This window comes from Coturnix japonica, chromosome 1, assembly GCF_054131305.1.
Source record: "Coturnix japonica strain WE chromosome 1, WE-NBRP24, whole genome shotgun sequence".
Taxonomy (NCBI): domain Eukaryota; kingdom Metazoa; phylum Chordata; class Aves; order Galliformes; family Phasianidae; genus Coturnix; species Coturnix japonica.
In genome coordinates, this window is record NC_140663.1 from 22,929,147 (window position 1) to 22,953,802 (window position 24,656).

The 24,656-nt window shown below is 37.1% G+C and overlaps 1 protein-coding gene across 46 annotated transcripts in view; it reads right to left on the reverse strand.

Annotated features, from left to right (window-relative positions):
• The window catches only part of FOXP2 (forkhead box P2), a 389,891-nt gene that overhangs the window by 31,114 nt on the left and 334,121 nt on the right, over positions 1–24,656 (reverse strand). For all 46 annotated transcript variants that reach the window (XR_014940862.1, XR_014940893.1, XM_085531421.1 and 43 more), the window contains 5 exons: positions 18,828–19,041; positions 17,501–17,605; positions 7,626–7,713; positions 5,016–5,099; positions 426–627 (listed from right to left, as the gene is read on the reverse strand). Coding sequence is in view for 44 of the 46 variants with exons in the window: in XM_085531421.1 (XP_085387547.1) it covers positions 426–627; positions 5,016–5,099; positions 7,626–7,713; positions 17,501–17,605; positions 18,828–19,041 (693 nt within the window). In the remaining 2 variants the exon portion in view is untranslated. The remainder of the gene's footprint in view (positions 1–425; positions 628–5,015; positions 5,100–7,625; positions 7,714–17,500; positions 17,606–18,827; positions 19,042–24,656) is intronic.

Consider the following 24,656-nt stretch of genomic DNA (forward strand, 5'->3'; position numbering starts at 1 on the left):
TAAAATATTCCTTTGTGAAATTTTTCTCTGGCTAGCAGAGAAATGGGAGACTAATGCACGTATGCAGAATTAAATATGGTTAGCACAGCCTGATGACAGCTAAAGCAGTATATGTTGTCACTAATACCAAACCTTTTCATATATTAATATCTTACACTAAGAGAAAACAGTTTCAGACCTTGTTTTCCCTTCAGTTTTCTTTTCTTTCTTTTTTTTTTTTTCTTTTCTTTTTTTTCCCCCCCCCCCCTTTTTTTTTGGTTGTTTTAAACATTGGCAGATAGAATTAGAGATGAAAAGCAGAGCCTTTCAAAGTCAGCAGTGGTCAGCGCTTCTTTGACATCCACAATTTGCGTCTACGGTATTTTAAGTTTTAGTGTAAATTTTGTGACAAAACAAAACAGGAGTACCAAAGTCAAGCACCCTACCTGATGACATGGGAATGTTGTATTTGTCTGAATGTCGTCTTCGAATGGCTCCCACATTGGGTACACTGGCTGGGGTGATTACGGAGGGTCCCTGGGTAATTGGGGTGACTGGGGCCGTCGGTGTCGTGGGAGTTTGAGGTAAGCTCTGTGGGGATGTCTCCAACATGTTCTTAGACATGGTGACACTAGACACCAAATTTAGCTGTAGAAACCCAAAAGGAAAGGAAAGGGAAAAAAAAAAAAAAAAAGGAGAAAAAGGAGAGAGAGAGTTAAAAAGGTTTGACAAATGAGAGTGGATTCACTTCTACAGCTGTGTTGCCACTAATAAGCTGCAAAAGGAAGCAGCCAATCTCAACTAATTACAGGATGAAATTGTATCATAAGAACTCTAATTAGAGGATGCTGTTAGAGGTTATCTAATAATCTGCTGCAATGTTACTTAGGACTAACTCCTTCTAGTACTACCAGACTTCACAGAAAGTATGTTTGCCTGCAACAGAAACTAGCCGGTGATTATTTAGGTCTGTTGTAAAACAGATCCAGCTCCTGCTGAAAACAACAATAACAACAATAAATGTCATAAAAGATGTTAATGTTCACACCAACACAACTTAAAATAAGTTGCTATTCTGATGCTGCCGGAGTGGCTTTTTTTTTCCTTTTTTTTTTTTTTCCCCCAGTCCCAAATCTCAGCTGAGAGGATCCAGCCAGCTGGAAAATTTTACACTGACCTTTAGTCTCCTTGCTAATTTGGTGGAATGGTAATGACATTACTACATATTCAAACAAAATTGTCTTAATTGCAAATTAGCCGGAGGAGGCTGAAAATTTTCAAATTAAATCTGATTGGAGATGGAGAGAGGGAAATGGAATTTCCTCACTAACAATCATTTGTGGCATGTGTTAACAAATATAATGAAATGTCAAGTTTGCCAATTCCTCTGGAAGTATCATTTTCAATTTATGATTACAGTGTCACTTATTGCTGATGTACTCTGGAAAGTGGGTGTCAGGGTAGAAAAAAGGAAAAAAAGGTGAGAATGTATGCAAGCTGTTTAACAGTGTGCCCTTCATTACTCCCCTCAGTAAGGCCCTGTTCCTCATTATCAAAAACTCGTATTACCTCTGTCATATTTACCATACATCTTTTGTCATAAATAGCATCCAATTAGCAGAATTTATACTCAGGGCAGCACATAAAAAGATTGCTGCCATATACTTAAATGATACTCATAAGGGGTAATCTGTAGTCTTTTCACTTTATACAGTAATTTATAGAGCTGAGCTAGAAAACCAATATTAATTGTTCTTCAGCTGAATGGAGTAACTGCAAGTGGCTAAACACAGGAAATTTGGGTTTTGTGTATAATTTAGTAACACCTGCCTTTTCAAATCCCAAATACACTTCTTAAGATAAACCTCTTTTTAATGGGGAGAAAATGATGTGTACAGCATTGATTGATCTTTCTTTGTGGATTTGTTTTACACATTTAGTCAGTAGAGAGATTTGTTAGGGAAACAAAAATTAACATATGCCAGCTAATTGTTCTTCTTTCTTGGGCAGCAGCCAGAAGAAGCACATTAGCAGTCTAATAATAACGACTGGCACCCTGAAGGCATCCCCAAGTGCATCTGTTCCCAATAAACCACAGACTGTTCTTCTGCTCGTACTCTAAGCCAGCAGACTGGACTGGGAATTCTTTGTTACGTACATAAAAAAAGCTCAGATAATGCTACCAAATGCCTTATTTAATACCTTCACGAAGCTAAGAGTTTAAGCTTGTCCATAGCAAAAAGTGTTTTTGAAGAGTCTGAGAAATGAAGGGAGATTTAAGTGGCATACACTTTTCTTACGTATGGATTGTTAACCTTTGTTTTTAAATATCAAAGCTTTTAATTGTGTATTTGATTTTCTCTTGCAAGCAAGCATGCAAATTGGGGGGCGGGGAGGGAGGGGGAGGGGGGAGGTTTACTTCCACAGCATTTCATTGAAAGAGGCTTTATCCCATCTATTTGCTTACAAGAAAATACAACATGATAAAGCATAAAACAGTACAACTTCAGGTACGGCGGTAACGTGCGGCCAAAATACAGTAGCCACTATATAGTTATAGACACGTTAAAAATTACAAAAGGTGCAGAAATTCTCCATCTGTGCAGATTCAAACTACTATGTTTACAATGTTACGGTAACTTATTCTCCTAGCCTGCAATAATAAGCATGACATGTTTGTAGGCATGCAATCATGAACTGATAAAATAGAATTTATTATTAACTAAAGAAAAGCATGTAAAACCTAGGATGAGCACTTAGCCACCTCAGCTCATCTGAATATATTCAAGGTTGGGTGAAACTCATTATTCAGGACTCGCAGCCTTGATAACTTTGATTTTCATCCATCCATAGCATGGCCAAAAGGTACCATTTAATGAAGTACCATTCAGAGAGTAAATGGGGTCATATAATAGACAGTGCGGTTGCACCTTGTGTTCATGTACTGATAGCTGTTAAGGGTGCAGTGATGAACCAACAGAGCTCATTTCTCCTTGGTAATAAATTCATGCTATTAATATTTATCAAATGTGTGGGCCGTCTCAACTGAGCCACTGCACATGAGACCATAAATCTCTACTATCATATCAATTTTGAAGCTTCTTTTGTACAGTGTATAAATTTTGGGGGGGGGTTGGGGGGCTTGGGGGGGGAGTTGTATTGACCACTCTTCTTTCAAACCAATTTGAGGCCAGTAGTGCAGCTCACCACTTCAGATATCTCTAGTTCCAAAGGGAACTTTAAACTGTGGTTTCATTTTAAATCGCTCATCTAAGATTCTGTATTAATTGCCCACCATCAAACGCAATTAGCAATTCTTTCATGTGTGGTTTATGTAATGTAATACTTCAATTACATTATTCATTCAGGTTCTGTTTTGGATTATAGGCTGAAAATTCTTTATTAGTGTAGATGTAACCATGCTGCTGGAGTTTTAAAAAATTTACTGATTGAATAATTAATTGGAAAAGAACAAGCTGCAGATTCCTGATGGATTTATGAGACAATTATTCTGTCTCGTGATTATCTACATTATACTATAGGAAGGAATGAGAAAAATAATCTTATTGAAATGAGGCAGTCACTTAAAACTGTAAAGAAACAATATTCTCAAAATTTTGATAGACTACAGATCATCTGGGGTTAAAATAATTAAACAGCAGAAATGTGTTCTGAAAACCTTTTCCCACACAGTTCAGCAGCATTTTGAACACAACGCGAATTGCTTGAGTGCAATTGCTCGAGTCTGTGTGACAGGAGAACTTCACAATGCATGGAAATGGAAAAAACCCTCAGATTGCTCTATTCAGATACAAGCCACACACAATAAAACTAAAGTTTCCAAGCACCTTTTCCTTCTACAAAAAATTCAAATTTAGTTATACTAACAAAAGTAAAAATGACGCATCTAAATTCTCTCTCTCAAAGGTAGGGGTTAAGGAAATGCTAACACTTTCTTCATTCATCATCAGATTATAAAGTGGGTCCTCAAAGATTTTCTTTGAAGTATGTGGAGCTGGAAACACAGAGACAGAGTATGCTGTCCTTTTACGTAAACACTAACTGGGCGCAATATCCAAGCGTGCTCTTTAAAACAGATTGTGTTTTCTCTGCCTACATTTCCTGACTTTGATGGACACAGATTTTCATCGATACCCAGCATTTCATCTTCAAGTGCTAGCGTATCCTTTTCATATTTGTGAGAACTTGAACACACTGAGGTTGCTGTCACGGCTAACATTAATGAACAGTTAACATATCACACAGCTTGCATTATAAGCCCAGTGTATCTCTGCATGCCAGTCCTGTGACACCTGACACCCCAGCAGTATAGAACTGGACCTGCATCAGACAATACTTCCAAATCCACTTTGGGTATAATGAAGACTGGCTCTGACTGCAGCTCTGGCCACATGGCTGGGCCTGGAACACTGCCCTGGAACGGCCATGACCAGTTGTGACTTCCCAGTGTCCCTATATCACCACACGAGATGCTTAGTGATACACTCTTGGCAGAAATTAAGCGATAAGTGTGTTTAAAAATCATTATATATGCTGGATATGATAGAATGTTCCTTTGTTTGTTTAAGAATAACAAATTGTTTATTGGTGTCCCTAGTAAGTAATTTAAGAAATTTTCTAGGTACTTGGGTTCTTTTCTTTTCTCATTTACTTTTTATTGCCACCAATTTCAGTGGACTTCATATCTATCAAAGTGAGTTTCCTTCTAATATGTGTGAATCTATCACACACACAAAAAAGATACTCTCTCTGGTTTCAGTCTCAAGGCAATGATTTGGACACTTATAGGTGTACTTTGTTTAGTGTCACCTATGGCGTAGATTGGATAGATTTTGTGAAAGATAGCATTACTTTTAAAGAAACATACAATTTGACAAGCTATTGCATTTTACTTTCATTTTATTGCTGTATTTTTCATCACACTCATTGTTTTCCAACTGTCACTAAATTGTTCATTTTCTTAGTCTGCTACATTCGTAGACCTATTTACTGTTTATAAAGCAATATGCACTTACAGGTTTTGGAGATGGCTTGGGCTCCGAGGGTCGCATGTGCAAGTGGGTCATCATTGCTTGAAGACGTTCACGTTCTTTAGAAAGCTGTTAAGAAAGAGTGAGATCAGAAACATTTTAGAAATGACTGATTCGGCTATTTTATTGCAGCGATACATCTTATCATTGAGCCTTGTCTCAGTGTAATGATTCCTGCATATAAAAGTCTGTGTCAGTAGAAACTTAGCTGGGAGGAAATGCAACTTTGGGACTTAAAAAAAAAAAAAAAAAAAGCCACAACTTTTACAGCCTTTCATATGCTAAAAGGTCAGAGAAAACAAATAACACTTCATCTTTTTGTCAATAAGAGAATTGAGGTCACAGTTGCCTCGACAGTAACAAGTTAGTAAGACCATAAATTAGAAGGCCCAAAGTGTCTCTTTAAAGTCCTGTGGACACTGTTAGCTATGGACTAGTGCCAGCAGCTGTGAAGGGGTGAAGGGTCCTCAAAGCACAGAGCCTGCCAGGATTGTCTCCACACTTCATCCTTTCCCACTGAGGTCCAGTTAGTGCCCCCTGCAATCTGCCATCATCAATCTAATTCAATAGAGTGACAGAGACCAGGCAGTGTGAAACACTGAACTCTGCCACCGAGTCCGCATCTACACTGTGCTGAGTCTCATTACAACTGATGGACCCGACTTCACTATCAGTCAGACAAAGCAAAAAATGGCATAATTGGTCACACTGCAAGCTAAACCTTCAGTTGTGCTGTTACATTACAGCATACCCTTTCGAAACGGTAAACAGTTCTTCAGGAGCCGTTACACTGCCTTTAGAAGACATCACATTACTTAAACCTGCACCTTTTCCTAACCGATATTGTTTTCTCCCCCTATACTACACGGATGATTGTACTTTGAGACTCCAATTATTAAATAAGAATAATAAAAAGAGAAATGGGAAGAAATGTTTACAATATGTTACTCGTATTGGAACATAAAAGAGGAAAATGTATCGTACAACATGAAAAGAATCATTTTTTTCAAACGAAGAGAAAATGCTAGAAGTTTTATTCTAGTGATGCTGGCTTTGGATATATGTGAACCAATTACAGCATTAAATTGAAACTTGAATCACTTGGTGTTTAACACTGACTCTTTCCAGACTTCTAAAATACTTTCCTGCATGAATTCAGCTCAAGAGGTACACCTGTAGACTGAGATTGGATGAAGCAAACCAGCCTGTAAGTAATTCAAAGCCATGGGAAGCTATCTGTATAACTGCAGATATTCTGGGTGCATGGGCTAAAATTTGGTCAGCGAACTTCAATTAAAAGAGTACTTGAGGCAGAAGGTGGGAAAAAGGTTTCTCCTTTGGCTTAATACTATGAGCGTGATGTTTTGGAGATAGGCTATTTGCCATGACGTAAATTCATAACAGAAAATTAAGTAAACATTGTCCCATAAATCTTAGAAATTCCACTTCAAGGCAAATGACAATAAATGACATTGTTTCACTTTCCCCTCATTGCACCGGGTTTCCAGTATCAAAATATGAGAGAATCTAATAGTTGGCCTTTGCTGAAAGGAGAACAAGTATTCCCACATGCATAAAAACAGTGAGGCAATACACACTACAAGGCAAAAAAGGCATTTGTCCTTTTTTTCCCCAGGTATCTCCACAAACTGGAAGAACAATCTCAGCTCTTCCCTGCATCCCTTAGTCTCCCCTGCACTCTTCCATGAGGGGATGGAGTCCTGAGGAATGCCCTCCTCCACAGAACCACATGATACGAGCATCCTGCACAGTCATTCTGGGGTGCCATGCCTCAGCACCAGGTAAGTGTTGTTTCAGTTACTGGGAGACCACACAAAGTACTTGGTGCTTCTTCAGAAAGGTAGATGGAACATCACATATACTCAGTGAGCTCTAATGGTTGAAGGTTGATCAGGTCACCTGAATGCCACAGTAGTGGATGCCCCGTCCTTGGAGGCGTTCAAGGCCAAGTTGGATGGGGCCCTGGGCAACCTGATCTAGTAACTGTGGAAGTTTGGTGGCCCTGCCAGGCAGGGGGGTTGGAACTTCATGATTCTTGAGGTCCCTTCCAATCCAGGTGATTCTGTGATTCTGTGATCTGTGTGATTCTATGGGGCTGCTTGGGGACAAAACTCCCAGGAGAACTCCTTGAGTGGGTCTGACATTTTCCATCTGCTTCCTGAAAAATGGCCTCCATTGGGCAAGGAGCTCTGCTGCTCCTCTGTCCAGCAGCACAGCACAGACATGCACTGGGTCTGAAGGGGCAGAAGGGGTCCTGAGCCAGCATTTCAAAGAGAGAAGAGAACTCGGATCCAGTCCCTGCTGCAGGGACAGGATTTTGTGCTTGTGATGAATGGCATTAGGGTCTTAGTTCAAGCAAAATACTGTAGACAATGCTGATGTTAGATAATTATTGCATAATTTATAAGGTGAAAAAAATCTTAAAGTAAAAAAAAAAAAAGCTCATTCATGAATATCAACAAATTTCATGCAAGAAACATACAGCTTTAAGCCACAATTATTAAGGCAAATGTTTTCAACTTAGTCTAGATTAATAGTAAATAAGTAATAGGATGATACACTCGTGTAACAAACCTGTATTTCTAACTGCTGAACCACTTGCATTTGCACCCGACACTGAGCAGTGCTTCTGTCATCCAACGCATGTTCATTGTTAAGGTGCCTGGGGAAGAAAGAGAACACTAATAAGACAGTGTTAAGATCAGGAAAATTTCTTTATGAGCCCATTTTTCTCTCCTGTGCATATGGCTTCCATTAGTTTCAATGGGAGTTATGCAAAAAGATCTAGTTAGAGCATGCCTTAGATACAACAATACAAAGTAACAAAACTGATTATTTCATTTAGTTGCACAAACTTTGTCCGTGATGACTGCCAGATGCCCAGCTCCTACCTCCCAGATCACAGAAGCCATCTAAAAGCCGACATAACTGGTTGTCAGCATTTGGTCTTCACTGAGCTGTTACTGGTGCAGATGAACAACCACGCTATAAATGATTCTTCAAAAGATATAATTGCTTTTATGCTGCTTGAACTACTGTGAATTAATGTAGAATTGTTTAGATTTTTCCATCTGATCTTCTTCCATCATCATCACATAAGGAACAACAGAATGTCCTTTCCCCTCCCAAGAACAGAGCCAGGAATGACAGAGACCATAGGGGAACATCACTGACTTTCACTGAAGGTTCCGGAAAGAGCCTGTGAAGATGATGGCAGTTATCCACTGTCTGAAGAACAGTGCACAATGAAAAGGCATGTGAAGGAACAACTACACACCTTCTACACGCACAGCAAACCTCCTGGGGGAGACTCAGGCTACACAACCGTGACAGCTTAGCAAAGAACCCTACACTGCAGCAGGGAAGGAGAACAACGGGGGGTGGGTATCTGTATATAAAGTACAGCCCACACCTGAATAGCTGTTTCTCATAGGATTCGATGGGGTATATACTTTACAGAGCTCATTCAGTCTTGTGTTTTGTTGCTTTTTTTTTTTTTTTTTTTTCCTTAACAATGGTGATTTCTGTTCTTTTTCTTCCAGGATCAAAGAAACCCCTTATGGAGCTTTAAAAGTGGGTTTGCTGCTCTCCTGTGAGAAAACTTAAGGATCAGGCTGAAGAATAAATGGGAGCAAAGGAGTTCTACTTTTGAATGTGGATTTACTGGCTACTTCAGTTTGCAAGAAGAGGTAGGTTTTGTGGGTTCACCAATGATCTTGAAGCTACAGGAACTATATGTGATTTGTACCATGAAGAAGTACATGTAAGTTGCTCCAAAAGTAAAGTCTTCTATTTATTTCCATCGAAATGACAAAAGCTACAAAGAGCACAACTGCAGTACTCAATAAAATGAATTCTTGGCTACGAACTCTATTTTTGAACATAGCACCATTAGCTTTCCATTTTTGCCAGCAATGAACAAGAGCCTGCATTACACACTTGTAATAATCCGCACCAGCACAGGTGACCCACTGTCACTGCTGCAGTAAGGAATGAAGGAATTCAATGACACACCTCTGCTCCATACACACTTCCATGTCAGACACCACTTTGTCAGACTGCTCCTCTGCTGCCATCTGTCACATGGCAACAACATGTAAGGGAATATTGGCAGGAAGGTTCAGAATCTACTGCTGTACCACCACATCTGATGTTGTGGGCTGATATAACATAGGAAGCATTACTTTTGGAGCCACCTTCAAACTTCCCCCTTTTCCTTTTTTAGCAGAATTATTCATAGCAGTATGAATATAGAAGTTACTCAATTGTCGATCAATTGTGTTTCTCAGAATAAGTGAAAAAAAATAGGGTGGCCAGATATCTTACTTTTTTCTATGATTTGTATCTTCAATTCAAAGAATGGCATCAGGGTTTACGGGACAAGGATGGGGACCATTGGGGAGCAAAATAAGACTGTCAGCTTATTAAGACTGTTACCCTTGCAAGAGAGGCAGCTGGGGAAGATGCAAGTAATTAGGAAATGTTTTGCTTATTCTTTTATTATAAAGTTATTTACTAGCATGTCTGCTTGGCAACTTATGTTAAAGCATCACCAAGGACAATGCACCTCCACTTTGTGTGTCATAAAACCTACAGTTTCTTTATTTTCAGTGGAACTCACCTCACTACCTCATTACCCCATGGATGCAAAACTGCACAACTGGTGCAAACATAAGGTAACTGTTCAGAATGTACCTTTCACCTGTGTTCTGAATTTCTGATTCAAAATAATTCTACTCCCTCAGTTACACATGGCAGTGTGTGGCGTACTAACACAACTGCTCCGTGTTTTCAGTTAATTGGATATACAGTTGTCAGAAAGACAACTGGAGACAGATTTTACCTACGTATCATCACCACTATCAGCAGAGCACATCACTGTGTTTCCACATGCGTGTGTGCACAGAACACATGGCAGTAAGCAATGGTGAAGGAGCTCCTGGCCTGAGTCTGAGGTTACTGCCTTCTCATGATTATTTATTAGTTATTGCAACACCGTATGTTTGCATAACACCTTACAAAATAGACACAGACACAGTCCTTGCCCTGAGGAACTTTAAATGTAACAGCAGGATGCAGTGCAGGAGCAGAGAGTCTGGTGCAGTGCAATTTCACTCTGATTACATGGTAGCTCTGCAGACTGTAGTCTGTTCCTTGAGAGTTAACACAGTCATCTTCAGAAAGTGGGAAGAGATATGCACTCCTTATGCCATACTTTCACATCACGTGGCTGCTTCCGCTGTGCATTTTGGAGAAAAGTTATTTTATGGAAACATTAAGAGTGTAAAAATTGTTCTCAGTGTTATATTTCTCTGAGTTTATTTATTTATTTATTTCCTCTGAAGTGGGCTTATTTCTCATGCACGTACAGGCAATGTAGGGATAGAAAAGCAAGATCTAATGCATTTTTAAAATCCTCTAACATAACTTTCCTCTGTATAAAGTTGCAGTAGTTTTAGGGTCCAGTATATTGCAATCTGCCAAAACAGACACACATTCTTTCTTCCAGAAGGCTGGGAACCATTCCCAAGTGTTGTGTTGGGTATTTTTTTGTTGTTGTTTCTTGCCATGCCTTTTAAGTTATGTGAAAGTTGTGCTGGTCAGCATTCATACTTCATCAACATATTCCCAGTCTTCTATCTTGTCTGCATCCTTTACTAATCTCATGTTAACTTGATTTACAATTGAGAAAAACACTGGTTATTTTTGTAAGGGGAAGAAATATTTTGGAGGAATGGAAAGTCTTCCTGAAGGATGAGTTATTGGTTTGAAAATGTGAAGCAGGCTGTGCAACACATACACTGTCTCTTCCATTATTTTGCTGCTTATTCGGTTGTTGAAAGAAACAGGATTTTCTCCTGATCATATTTGCAGTGTATTAGGAAGTAACAAGGCAAATTATGAACTACAAAAAGCATTGTAAAGCAGACTGGAATTAATGTATTATTGACAAGAAACAGCGCAGCGTGTTTTAAAGGAGGTAGGGATTTATAAACCCTAGGAATGCCCTGGAATAAAACCCAAAGTTTTTACTACTGTTTTTTTTTTTTTTGTTTTTTTTTTTGGCAAACAGATTCTGGCTCTGAAAAGCAAAAGCAAAAGATAATACCCCATTAGAGAGAGTAGAGAGATAGTTTCAACCAAGATTCTAGTGGACATTTACCTGTATCAATTAACCTCTATACAACTCGACACTCTTTGTCAGTCTCTCTACATAGCAGCCCAGGACTAAAATAGCAAAGCTCTATAGGTCAGGATGAGGTGCACTGGCAGAGTTACATGGAGCAACACACACAGAACCCATCTGTGCCTCGCTCAGTTCCAGCCAGAGCTATTAGAAGCCTGCCCTTAATAAGCACTACAATTCAGTCAGACGGTTTTAAAAGGAGAGAATATTTTTCTAAAACACGATTGTTTTCTGTTATAAAATTCAACCTGAAACTCTTTGAAAATGTTGGAAAAAAATCTTTACAGCTCCAAAGTGTCACTGCCAATTATGGCCTTTAGTGTTTTAAATTACTCTATTTAAATTCATTTTTGAAGAAATGTGACACATTTACATCTGAGAAATAAAAACAGTGTATTCACAGAAGTAACAGGGTAACAAGTTTTATCCTGAAGAATTTATACTAATATTATTACCTTTATCTCTTAAAATGCGAGAGTAAAATTAAGCGTGTGGTCCCGTCAGTAACTACAAGAGGTACAACACACATCCGTCTCCCATGTTTGTGTGCGTACGTATCAAAGCACTGAGAAATGCTAAGAAAGTGCAAGACAGTAAGGGAATTCACATGACAAACAGCCTGGCACTTCTGATCGTCTTGCATTAGCTCACTTAGGTAAGAAAGGTTTTTACACTTGTTTACATTTTAGTGATACTCCATCACTGTATATTTAAAGAGTGAAAAAAGTGTGGAGTGTTTGCATTGATACGCTCGAGTCTTAGAAAACCATTCAATTTATCTATGCTGCTTTTATTAGACCAGAGACTGCAGACTACAATAATAGTCAATGAGGTTTTGTCTTGATTGAATTTTTCAGTAGAACACAAAAGAACCTTGCCATTAAAATAGTCCTTTATTCTCCTGTATGAAGGCGAAAGGTTTTTAAAGTGTTGTGATGTTCAGTAATGAGCCTCTATCTAAATTATCATTGGTGACAAACTCACAAAGCACTTTTCGAGGACACATAGTTATGAAATGCCAGAGCTGCCACTTTCTTTCCTGTAATTATAGGCTAGCTTGCAGCCCTTCAATGATCATTTATAGAACAGCCTCCAGTGGATTACTGAGAACTTGAAAAACACATACATACCTCTGCCACATCTCCCTTTCCTCGCTATTGTTTACCAGTGATATGTAAAATAGTAGTGCCTATTCATTCCCCCTACTTAATTATGCCAATCAAAGTACAGAAATAGTGTCAGATATAAATACAACGCAACGTGACTAAATAAATAGGCTCGGTATTAACATTAAATTATGAATTTATGTACTTATGACTATTTTATACCCAAATTATTCTCTTTTATGCTTTTATAACTGTCTCAGGTACTACATATTGCTGTTAAAAATTCTCTATGATTTATAAATCAAGAATGAGATAATGCTGAAAAATGAGAGGATTGGTGGATTTTCTCAGTCAGTGCCTAATTGCTGTTTCGAAATGCATATGCAAAAGGACATTTCATTAATCATTTAATCATGTCCCTCGCAGGAAGTTGGAACTAATGTTGCAAATACCCTTTTCATATGAATGCTCCATAATACTATCTTATGCATTTGATATATTGCATATGTCATAAACTGTAGCTGCTTCAAAAGGACCAAGTGGGTTGTTATCCCTGAAGATGCTTGTTACAAAACCTTTATTAAGTTTTTTTTTAAACTTATTGCTAGTTCTATTTCACAGCTCCATTCTAGTCACCAATAATGCTCTTTCTGATGGCAAAGGTCTGTAAATTACCCATGCAATCACTAACACCATTTCACAGACCTGTTCTACTTCTACTGGTCTGCTAACAAGGCGATTACACACAAATTACTGAATGCCTATGAAATATTTAAATGCATTCTACTCTACTATGCATTAATAAGAGCAAAGCAAGCTCTGGAATTCTGGTTAGCTCCAGTCCCTAATGTCCCCTAATGAGCCTCTTACTGTGACTGCAGTTCAAACAGAGAGGTGAAGAAAAAATGCAAAGGGTGCCTTCAGAAAGGCAGTACTGAACAAACATTGTGTGAGCCAGTTCTAATTTATGGGTCACTTTATAGGTATATTGATTTTTGTTTTCAAAATGGAATAAATGATGTGGTCGACTGACGATCTTAAAAACTGCTTGGATCTGCGCGCAGGCTGTGTGACTTACACACACACTGCAGAGTGTAAACATGCAGTTACCCCTCCACAAACAGCCAAGTAAAGATCGCAGAATGACACAAAGCGCAGTAAGGGATCCTTTCCATTTGTCTGGTGTGTATTTCTCTTTTCAAGTATACACAATACATACAATTTTCTTTTATGGCTATACATTCGCTTGTTAACTTGCAGTGCATACATTACAAATTATCGATTCAATTTTCACTACAAGAATTTCAAATTCATTTTTAGTTACAACATTTCAAAAGCTGAAGAAAGATCAGCTTTAAATCTGAGTGTGTCAGGGATTGTTCTAACAAAATGTTTCACTTGCGTATCAGTGGTGTTTGATTTATTTTGCATCAAGCTTTTTATGTTTAAACATTGACAGGAGTTTAAATACAAAATGTTAGCTGTCACTGTTCATTTGGCTGATTATGTCAGATGCCTTAGTTTGGAGAGATGGTGGCACTGTCACCAAATGAAACAACATTCTGACAAGTTCGAAGAAGAATCCTGAGGTCATAATTTTATAGCCACGCTGCGTAGTCAAAAACAAAAAAAGAAATGGACAACACACCAAGAATGGAAGAACATAATACTGTGTGTCACTTGCCAGATAGAAGATGAAAAAACACAGCAAGTTTTATTATTTATTACCTGTAATTCATTAAGTTTCTTCTTTTTACAGTTTTGTACTGTCATCCTTCTTGTGATGCTTGGTCACTTTTCTTTGTAGACTTTTAAATGCACTCTCTTGCCTTAACAGCAAACACCATCTGTTGGAAAGCTACCTGCCTTCTCTATCATGATTTTTTTCCCTGTCTCTATGGATGAAAACATTACCCATCTTCGTGCTGCGGACTGTGCTATGTTTGCAGGCATTGGCTGCATTCAGGTTAAAGGACACTTCTCTGCTGGCTGGACTGCTCAATTGTAAACCTTTTCATTTAAGCTTTTCAAGTCAAATCCTTCCTACTCAAACCGCTTTAGGACCAATGGAATGATAATTAATTTTGCAGGCAAAATACACTCGAGTTTTGTCATGTGTTATTACACTCTGACATTTATAAAAGCAGTGCCTTCGAAGAACTGCTATTAAATGCTTTTAGTGATCTACTGGGTTCCTCACTTGGAGACCAGCTTCTGTCAACATCTGTTTTGCAGTACAATTATAAATTTTTGGAAGCATTTTGTCACCCTTTTAATTGCTTAATTACCTGGCATTTTGTTAAACTTTTGTCAGCTTCCTTTCAGTCATGTCATTACTTCTTCTTAAGCGTCTTCACATTGTTAAGTTTTTCTTAAGCCAAAAGCTGTTGCTTTTACCAAAAGAAGTCAAAACTAATCTTGCATGCATGAACAACTGTAATCTAACTCCCTGCTTGCCAAGAGAGAAAATTGCTCCATAAAATATAAACTGTATTTTTGCCTTAAGAGTTGAAGTATGTCCAAGAAAAGACACAGGATTAAGTTTTCCTCCATGTACAGAAATATAAGGATCAGTTGCACTTTCTTTAAACCAGTGCTTATATTTTGAAGCACAAATCTATTCCACAGCAAACATACAACTTAAACTATGCTAAATAACTCAAAATAACTCTAGATAACTGTAGTGTCCTCTGATTGTCTTATAACTATAAACAAGTTCATATTGGACAAACAAAAGTGAAGGTGAAAATAGCTTTAATGGCTTTAAGTCATATATTGTAAGTTAATAATCAAATCACATGGAATCTTTTCTATCACTATATAAGTGAAGCAGAGCTAGAGCCTTCTGTCTGAATCTTCCTTCTCAGACGCTCTGTACAGCATTTTATGTTTTTGAAGTACGCTGATAGATAAACCATTTTCTCAGCACGGGAATTTAAGAGTTCACTTAATAAACCAGGTACTCGTCAAAGCTGTCATAAGCATACTCTAGAAATACACACTACTAGACTAGGGTAGTGTACCTTATTAATATTTCATTTTGGTACAATATACTTGCATTAACTTTTTTAACACAGGTATCATATTGTTTCAAGTCAGAAAACCTAAAACATCGTAAAAAAAAGATTAGACTAAGAGCAAAGCCTTGAAAACTACAGCCATTAGCCCTGTCATCTCCTATAAAGTTAATGGTTTGGAAAAATGGTCAATCTTTGGACTAAAAGTTGATATTTAATTGAAAGAAAATGTTTTTTAATTGTAATGGGGATTCTGCATTACTGTGGACATGAAAAGGGACTGAGGAATCTAATGCAAGGTTCTATCTATTGATTTCCATCTTAGCACTAGTGTAAAACGAAGAAACAATTCTAGTTCATAAACAACCTCATCTATTCAACATCATGACTTCTTATTTGTTTTAAGGGCACGGAAGACAGAATTGAATGAAAAAAAGAAATAATGGAATATTCTCAAACATTTCTTGTTGCTGGTGTATAGGACAAAAGCCATGACACTGCTGTAAACCCTGATTGACTCTACACCAGAATTATCAAGATGTTATATGTCGCTTTCACATTTCCCAGGGTTATTTGGTTCAGGAAAGCAAGAGCATCTGTAAACCTAGCACCACACCACATTAATCAAAATGGCTTTAGTGATCATGGATTATAACAAGAGACCTGACATAATGGATTTGTAAAGTCTGGCCATAGAATTAGCATTGCTGCAGCCTGGTGACTATAGACATATTTATAAATTTTAGCTTTTTCTTGAAAAGGAGCACGCTTGAATTAAACTAATTTAAATTCTTAGTATTAATAATACTTAGAATGATTCATTGCATTTGGGAGATTTCATTTTCCTTTTAATACAAGGGTTCTTTTTAACATCAGTTTCTTTTAAATCCTATACAGTTTTCTCTAATAATTAGCCATTATTTTGACATTCCACTTAATGCACTTACAAACAAAAAAATACCAAGAGAGAGAAATACACTAGCTAAGATTTGCAAGTCGGTTTAAGTCATTTCATTTAAAACTGAAAGATAGCACGAAAGATGGAGAAAGCATTTAAAGTACCCTGTGGAAAGTATTTATTTAAAATACTTTATGCAAAGTATTTCTCTAATTCTATTTCAAAAGTTATTGTGAAACCGAGTGCTTGTGGTCTGCTGCTAAGGTGTTTCTGTTACATACCCTGTAGTCTACCATTTGTAAACACATCTTTTTGATGTTTCTGCCAACATCCTGGCAACAAAGCAGTGCAATTTCAAATGAGCTAATTAACTTAATTGTTGATGAAGCATGAAACAGTTCATTCACCCTGTTAGCTGCACCATGACAACATAAGAGTCTCAGCCCCTGAAGTTACTCATCTATATAAGCCTATCTGTAGCTTTCCATTAAGATCTATTGCATGCCAAAACGAGCGCAGCTCTTCTGACAAAACCGGACTGTAATGTACACAGGTAGAAAATCAGTGCAGCTGTTGAAAATTTAAATGAATCCAACAGTACTAACAACTACTTTTGGAGAAAAAAATAGAAAATAGAAAAGGAAAAAAATGCCAAAACCTATCACAGTTTGATGAAAAGCTTTGCCACCCATTTTCTCAATGATCTGATTTAGACAATTGCTGGCAAACCCGGATACTGAAAGCAAAAACTTTTGACATCATTGTAATTCTGGAAGGTGAAAACTCACTTGCTCACAGCAGCTGTTTTTTGTGAGCACCCTGTACACATACAAGAGTAAAATCAAAAACAAATTATAAAGACAGTCAAATGGACACACTTAGTCCTTTGTGCTTTTTTTATATACTAAACACATTAATTCCCACTATGGCAGAATTTAAAATGTGGTTTCTCATACCTCTGTTACCCAATATATCATCTAAAGCATCACTTCAAATTTTCTGAGGCTCCATTTCAGTGAAGGATAATAAGAGGATTAAACAGTGCGCTATTGAAAGGACGACAGAAGTGTTCAACATGAAAGAGGATAACAATTTGACCCTCTGCAGATAGCCTCATTCAGTTGCTTGGAATACACACAAATAAGAAAACCCCGTTATGATTTACAGTAAAACTTTGTTTGCCATCTTTCTCTTCCCCTTGCTTTAAGCAACCCTCTACCCATGAAGAAAAATCAACCTACTTTAAAAATTGTCCAAAATCTTCGCAAACGCTTTCACAGCCAGGCCATTTGCAAACTCCATGACCATAGAGAGTATGGGAGGCCCCAGTCTCCTCATGTGACGAGCTGCAGCAAAAGAATAAGGCATCAGATTCATCTCAAAAGCCATAATCGTTGGAGGCTGCTAGCGCCTGTCAGGTTACGATCAGTGACAAACAGGTCAAAACAGGTCAATTTAGCTCAGAGCAGTCAGAAAAATTTAATCGTTCTATTGAATAGTTCAACTGCCAAGGCTAGATGATGTTCCAATTAGAGAAGAAATAGAGCCAAAGATGACTGTTAATAAAGGATGAAAAAATAAGATGACTGTGTAACACCATATGCTAATTCTGCCATATGACCTTGGTGTAACATTTACCTATAAATAAAAAATATACTATTCAGAAGTGATCAATTCTGAAAAGAAATACTGTAGATGGACAGTCAGAATCATGAATAATATTAATTTTTCTGCAAAATATTTAGATTTTCTGCTGAAATGGAAATAATAGAATTAAATACATAAATTTAATAAATATTTTTGTTCTCTCTTTTTTTTTTTTTTTTTTTCATTAACTACTTGACTTAATTTACAATCCACTGTTCTCCATAACATTTTTAGAACCTCTGCAAGAGTTTCACCTATGTGCAGTTATCAAACCAATTCAAAGGACTCTCCATGGATATGGGCAGCAACTACACATCCCGAAGGAGAGAAACAGCTTGTCTGAGAAAACCACAAAAAATAATTCTAACTAAAAGTACTACTCTAAAGGTCTATCGGAGAAGAACCAATTTTTTAAATGAAACAAAATGTCAACAAAAAGCTATAGTCACAGTCACAGTAAGGCCTGTCATTAATTACTGTTTCCTAATTCAATATCAAAATATGAAATGCTAATTAATTAAAAACAAAATGGATATGTATATATATATTTTGAAAGTACAATAATTTACAATTTAATTTATGTAGACAAAAATATCTATGAAAACAGCAGTGTGATTCAAAAGTAAAGGCTTGACTGCCAATGTGTTGACTCATTTATGAATGAAACTACGCACCTACAAAAGTGCCCACAAGTTCATGCGTAGTAAGACTTACAGTAATTGCACTTGCACCTGCAAAATCAGACATCATGACTGAAAGTGGTAGTCTGCTGATAAACAGTTATGAAAAATCTGTTCCCCATGATACCTTAAGAACTTATATTAAATATTATTTTGTGAGTTGAAACAATGTGACTTATGATGCTAAACAACAGTGTTATATCAAATGACAAATACAGTCGAAATCTCATATCAGAATTACCTGTCTCGCCTTGCATTTAGAACTGAAGACTGTCCATTCACTATGGAATGATGAGTTATTGGTGGTGATGCTTTGGAAGTGGTGGAGGAGGTAGTAGAGGAGGAATTGTTAGTAGTGAGGTCTAGCCCTCCATGTTTAATGCCATTGTCTTCCATACTGTGAACTCCAGTCACTTCTTTCCATAACTGCTGAATCTCAGCAGGACTTAAGCCAGCTATAAAATGAAAGAGAGCCCCACTAATACAACAAAATAAGAGTTTCATATTATGAGCTCAGTGTTATTAATGGATTAATGCCAACAATAAAGCTGATGTAGTTTTTCCAGCACAATCAACGTGTAGTAAAACATAAATTCATTTTGCTTCAGCTAGAATCCAGGTAATCTAGCTGTCTTCTCTTGGGTTATAAACAGTCAATCAGAAATCAGCAATTTGAATAATATCATGCTCCTTCTGGAAACACTACTCAAGGATTGAAGAACAGAAGCTACAAAGAACTTGCAAATACTTACTGAGAAACAAAAAAACCTCAAACAGCTGTACACACGTGCAGATGAGATTTTTGTTGTCTACATAATACATTTCTTGGTAGGAAAATCTAATTTATCCACAGTTAACCCAGCTTTTAGAATTTCTCTTATTCAAAACAGAAAAGTTTACTACTCTAAGGAGTATTAATATTCTCTTTAAACTTTTGAGTAGGGAGTGGGAAAAGCAGACAACAGATCAACAGACAAAAACGAAATCTATGAGATCTTGACAGGCTTAACTTTTGAGCAGAAGGCATTTTAATTAATGACACCTGTATATTCATTAGTCCTGTTCAGGATTTAAAAAAAAAAAAAAAAAAAAAAGGTTTGATATAAAAATGTGCCTTAAGAGAGAATAATCAAAATGCAGAATGCAGAACAAAACCACTACAGCACAGAACCAGATACTGGTAATTGGTTCAGTTCTTTGGAGTGGAGCCATTCAGTGGCAACAAACAAGCAGAAAGGTAACAAAATTGGGCCATTTAGAACTCTGTCTACATAGATGAAGTTACATGCAGTGTAGACCATCAAATTTCTCCTCTAATTTTGTCCACCCCTAGTGTGGAAAACAAATCAGAGGCTTGGCTCCATCTCCCGGGGTTACGGGCAGCCATAAAAAGTTTGAAAAGCTTCTCAAACTTCTCTGCCTGATGCACAGTACTGTTCTGGAATCTGGCCACAAGATCACTGTGGATACAGATCAAATTTGCTCTGTACTCTAGTTGTAGTCTGAAAACTTGTCGTTTCTAGGACTCATCCACAGCCACAGACTGCAATAGTTTGTAGAATGAATTTACACATCTGTGTTAGAGTTGGCTGCACTGAATTGAAATCTTTGCAAGAAATCATGGAAACTTCCATTACAAAATGCTTCTGTCCAAAGACTCTCAAAACAAAAGAGTTGTGAGTGTTCTCTTACCTTCTCTATATTACATGAGTATTATGCATCTAATGCAGGAAATTAAGATACTGAAAGTTCATCATAACTATATACATATTCTGTCACAGCCAGTCTTTATAAAAGTAACACCTCCCTTTTGAAGAACACTAAATTACATATAGAAGACTATAAAATTTTTTGTGAAAGACCAGATTTCACACTGGGTTTTTGAGCCTGACACAGCTTGAGACAGAGTTATCTTAAAATCTTAACTCAATCTTTTGTATCTTTTCTCAGCAAGTGAAAGTCACTCCAAAAGTAATGCCTCCTATTTATTTACACTGAAACTACAACAGATACAAAGAGCATAATAACACTATTTATGAGAGCAAATTCCCAGCCACAAATCATAATTTTTCAACACAGTCATCGTTATTAGCATTACTGGCCAGCAATGAACAAGAGCTTGCAAGCTATGCTGATCAAAGGTGGAGGTGACCCACTACCTCTGTCACCACTGCTGAAAAGCACCACCTAGTATCTCACTATGCTCACATCCACTGGTTGATCTCATCAAACAATGAGAAATACTGATGGATGTCAATGCTTTTTCCTCAGGGAGGATTTTAATGGTTCAAATTTGCTTCATAGGCATTTCCATATCAGATAACATTTGTCAAACTGCCCCTCTGCTGCCATTTGTCACACAGCAACAAAATGGAACTGAATACTGGTGGCAAGGTTGAGCCAATACTACCATATAACCAGCATCCACGTCTGATACTTTGGTACTTTGGGCCAACATTAAAAAAAAAATAGGAGGCATTATTTTCAGAGCATCCCCGAAGTAGAAAGGACACTGTCACAGTACTTTCAACTGCTTGAATGCAAAGCATTCAAAATGCTGAAGTTGTCTGAATTGAATTTTTGTCCCAACTTTCTGAATTAGCTCAAGTTTACTGTCCTAAAGAAAACTATTTAAAATTTAAAATTCATTCAAACTTTTAACCAAGGATAGTTTTGCTTGGTAAGTAAGATGCATTATAAAGATGTTAAGATCTTTTTTCACTGTTGGGAAAAATCTTTTTCCTAGATGACATTTTATTTTGAAGGTAGAAGAACTCACACTGCTGAAATAGATTCAATAAGAAATCTGAAAAATGACAGTAAGTTCCTTAATACTGCTCAATAGCCATCTTGCCATGAAGTATGCAAAGCTATTAAAGACCGCAAGTAATTTACAGAAATAATAATTTCTGGAGGTAGTGTGGAAACAAATTGGTTGGAAGATATTCACTTTTATTTAAAATATAGAAGGAGCTCATTTTTAGACTACTATTTAGTGTCCTTCTTCTCTGCTTTAGATACCAACATCCATTGACGAACTCTGCTAATGACAAAGTGAAAAAGCTGACTGGAGTTTAAATCATATTCGTACAGCAAAAAAGCTAGGCTTTAAGGAAGAAAGGAAAGAAGGTAGGCTCTAATTTACTGCATTAGGGAGATAGGTAGCTGGAGTGATGGTAATACTAGCAGTAATTGTTTAATGAAGGTAAGTAATTACCGCTGTGTACATGATGTATGCTCCAGAAACACTGCAAATAACCCACTGTAGCATGGTAAATAACAGTTACCTGCAAATATAATAACATACTTAAAGAAAAAGCAACCTATTCATTTAGGTGGCATGATATACATAGGACATTATTCACTTCAAACTCTCCCCTTCTTCCTGCCACTGAAAAAAAAAATAAACTAAGTTTATACTTAAATTAAAACCAAGAATAAAATCCTCTGATTGAATAATCAAAGGAAAAACATACTGTTGTGTATCGTGGTAGGAAAATTTTCATTGCATGTCACCAAAATTTGGGCCCTGCAGGAGCTTGATAAGAGACAGTCTGGGAACTTGAGTGAATGAATCCCAGTGGGAGGTGACTGTAGTAATGGCCCTTCCCACGTAGCACGGCCTCCTTCTCCTCTTTGTCCTATGAGTGTCTGGGAACCCATCCCTCTGCAGTGTAAAGCTATGGATGATTTTTAAAATCAGAGGGGAATTTCTCTTTGGGCTCAGGCTGGTTAGTTTTATCACTTCTTCAGAACACCCTGAAAGTCAGCTACCCTTTAGGATAAAAGGATCAAGGGCAGACACTTTAGAAGTATCAAATTAAGAAGGGAATATATAATTAATTGTAAATTACACCCATTTTGTAGTTTTGGCGTCTAAAAGAGGCCAACTTCCATTTTATGGAAGACCTGTAAAATGGTTGACAGGTATTTTAGTCTGGATGTAAAAGCAGAGTAAGTTTTAAAGTTTCATAGATTGTGATAATTCTCAAAATACCCTCTCCGCACAACATTAAAAGAGAAAGGATGAAACATGATATCCAGGATGGGATAAAAAATAAGAACTATAGTGAAAAGTACCAATACTAACTCTCTCTACAGTATTCTAACACTAGCAACTCTTGAATTTTGAGATTAGTTTTCTAACTTTTTTAACCTACTCTACTTTCATCCTTGAATAAATAGTAAAATGACCACTTATAAAACCCACCTATGCACCTGTTTTTCAGTTTCCTACCTGGTCTGACAAAATTCAGGTTTTTTTTTAATTTTTATTATTGTCATTTAGGAACCTTTGCACTCAGCTAAACATAAGCATAGCATTACACAGAAGTAACTCATTTTGAGCCACTGGATATATAGTAGTGAAGATCTCACCTCCAAATAAATGCTCAAACCCTACATCTTATTTGCTGTACGTAATCATCAAGAAAAACAAACCAGTAACTAGAAAAACAAGGCAGTAACTAGGCTTGGAGCAAACTACGCAGCTGTATAGGGAAGTTAAGCCTTTTCATACTAACAAATGCAAAAAACCCTCTTTGTCAGTAACAATTTGTGTTTTACTAGACTCTATTACCAATAACTTAGAAACAAGAATCCCCCTGTGATTCTCTCATTGTTTTAGTCATCCTTGTAACTGCAATCTAAATGGATACATATAAAAATGTTTGTGTTGCACATCTGTAAATCGTTCCCTATAACCATATTATATATCCTGTAACACAGTGGAAGGAGAAAAACATCATTTTACCACATCCAGTGTGTATTGCTTTAAATAAGATCTGATGGCTTGATTTAATGTTTCTACAAAAAATGTCTGTCATAAAACGTGCAACATTTTTATGAGAAAAAACATAAGAAGAGATTGATTATCTCGCTCTTGCACAAGCTCCAAACGGGAACCTATGACAGAATTAGTAAGCAGTATACAGATACTTTCTATGTGTAAATCTGAGGTTTAGAAGAAAATTTCAACAGATCTGAAAAGCAGTAATCTTCATTACACTATGAACTACAGTGGGTGCTTTTTCTTCCTATGAAATAGATGAGCTATCAGAGAAGCCCACAGAACAAACTGTGAGCCAGCGCAGCTCTGCATTTGGTTCTCAACTTGTTTCAGTTTGTTTCTAGAAAGACACTCCTTCTTACTCTCGTCACACTCTGGCTCCCCTGGCACTCAGTGGCCTCTTTGGAGGCACTGAGAGGTCTTCCTAAGGAAATGTCCAATGTTTTCTCTCCTTTGCACATATCAGGGCTATCAAAAACCAAGGTCCTACCAATTCCACATACACAGCAGATACTAGAGAATGAAATTGGAAGAATGAAATATTTCACTGGAATTAATTATTACTTAAACAAACATACAAAAAAGGCAAAACCAAAAAGGAGATTTACTTTAAAAAGAACAAGTTGAATATATTTTAATTGTAACATTTCATATTCTTTTTAAATTTGTTGAGTATCCATTTTGTCTGTAACTCATACTATCTATTAAAAAAAGAGAATATTTTAATGTTTTTCTTCTATAAGTGGATGAGTGACTGTTGAATTAAATTAATGAGTATCAATGCAGTTGGGCAGGAGTGCTGAGGGAAATCTATGGGGATTGCACACTGTGAGAGAAAACCTGAAGAACTCCTCTTGCAGCACATGGCAAAAGTGGAGGCTATGAGAGGTGAAGGTGTTCAGAGGAAGGCTTTTTTTCAATTACTTTTTTTCCATTTGGGCCCAATGTAACTTTGCACGGAAGGAAACGAGTATTGTCACTCTCACGTGTCCAAGTTCATGAATCAGCATGGCTTCTCACTGCTGTTCCCAAACAATGAGGCATGGTGTGATAGCTAATTTGGGACTCTTTTTTGCTGCCACAATTTTTATAAATTCAGGTATGCCTACAACTTTTTGATACAACACAATGTATGGAAAAACTTACACACACCTCTTCTCTCCTTTCCAGTGACTGAAGCTTTAAGTGGTTATGTCTTTCTCATGTCTTCTTCTGCTTCTTTTTGGTGGGTGTATGGATTTTTTTTTGGTTACACTATTATCTTACACTGTGTACTCTGCC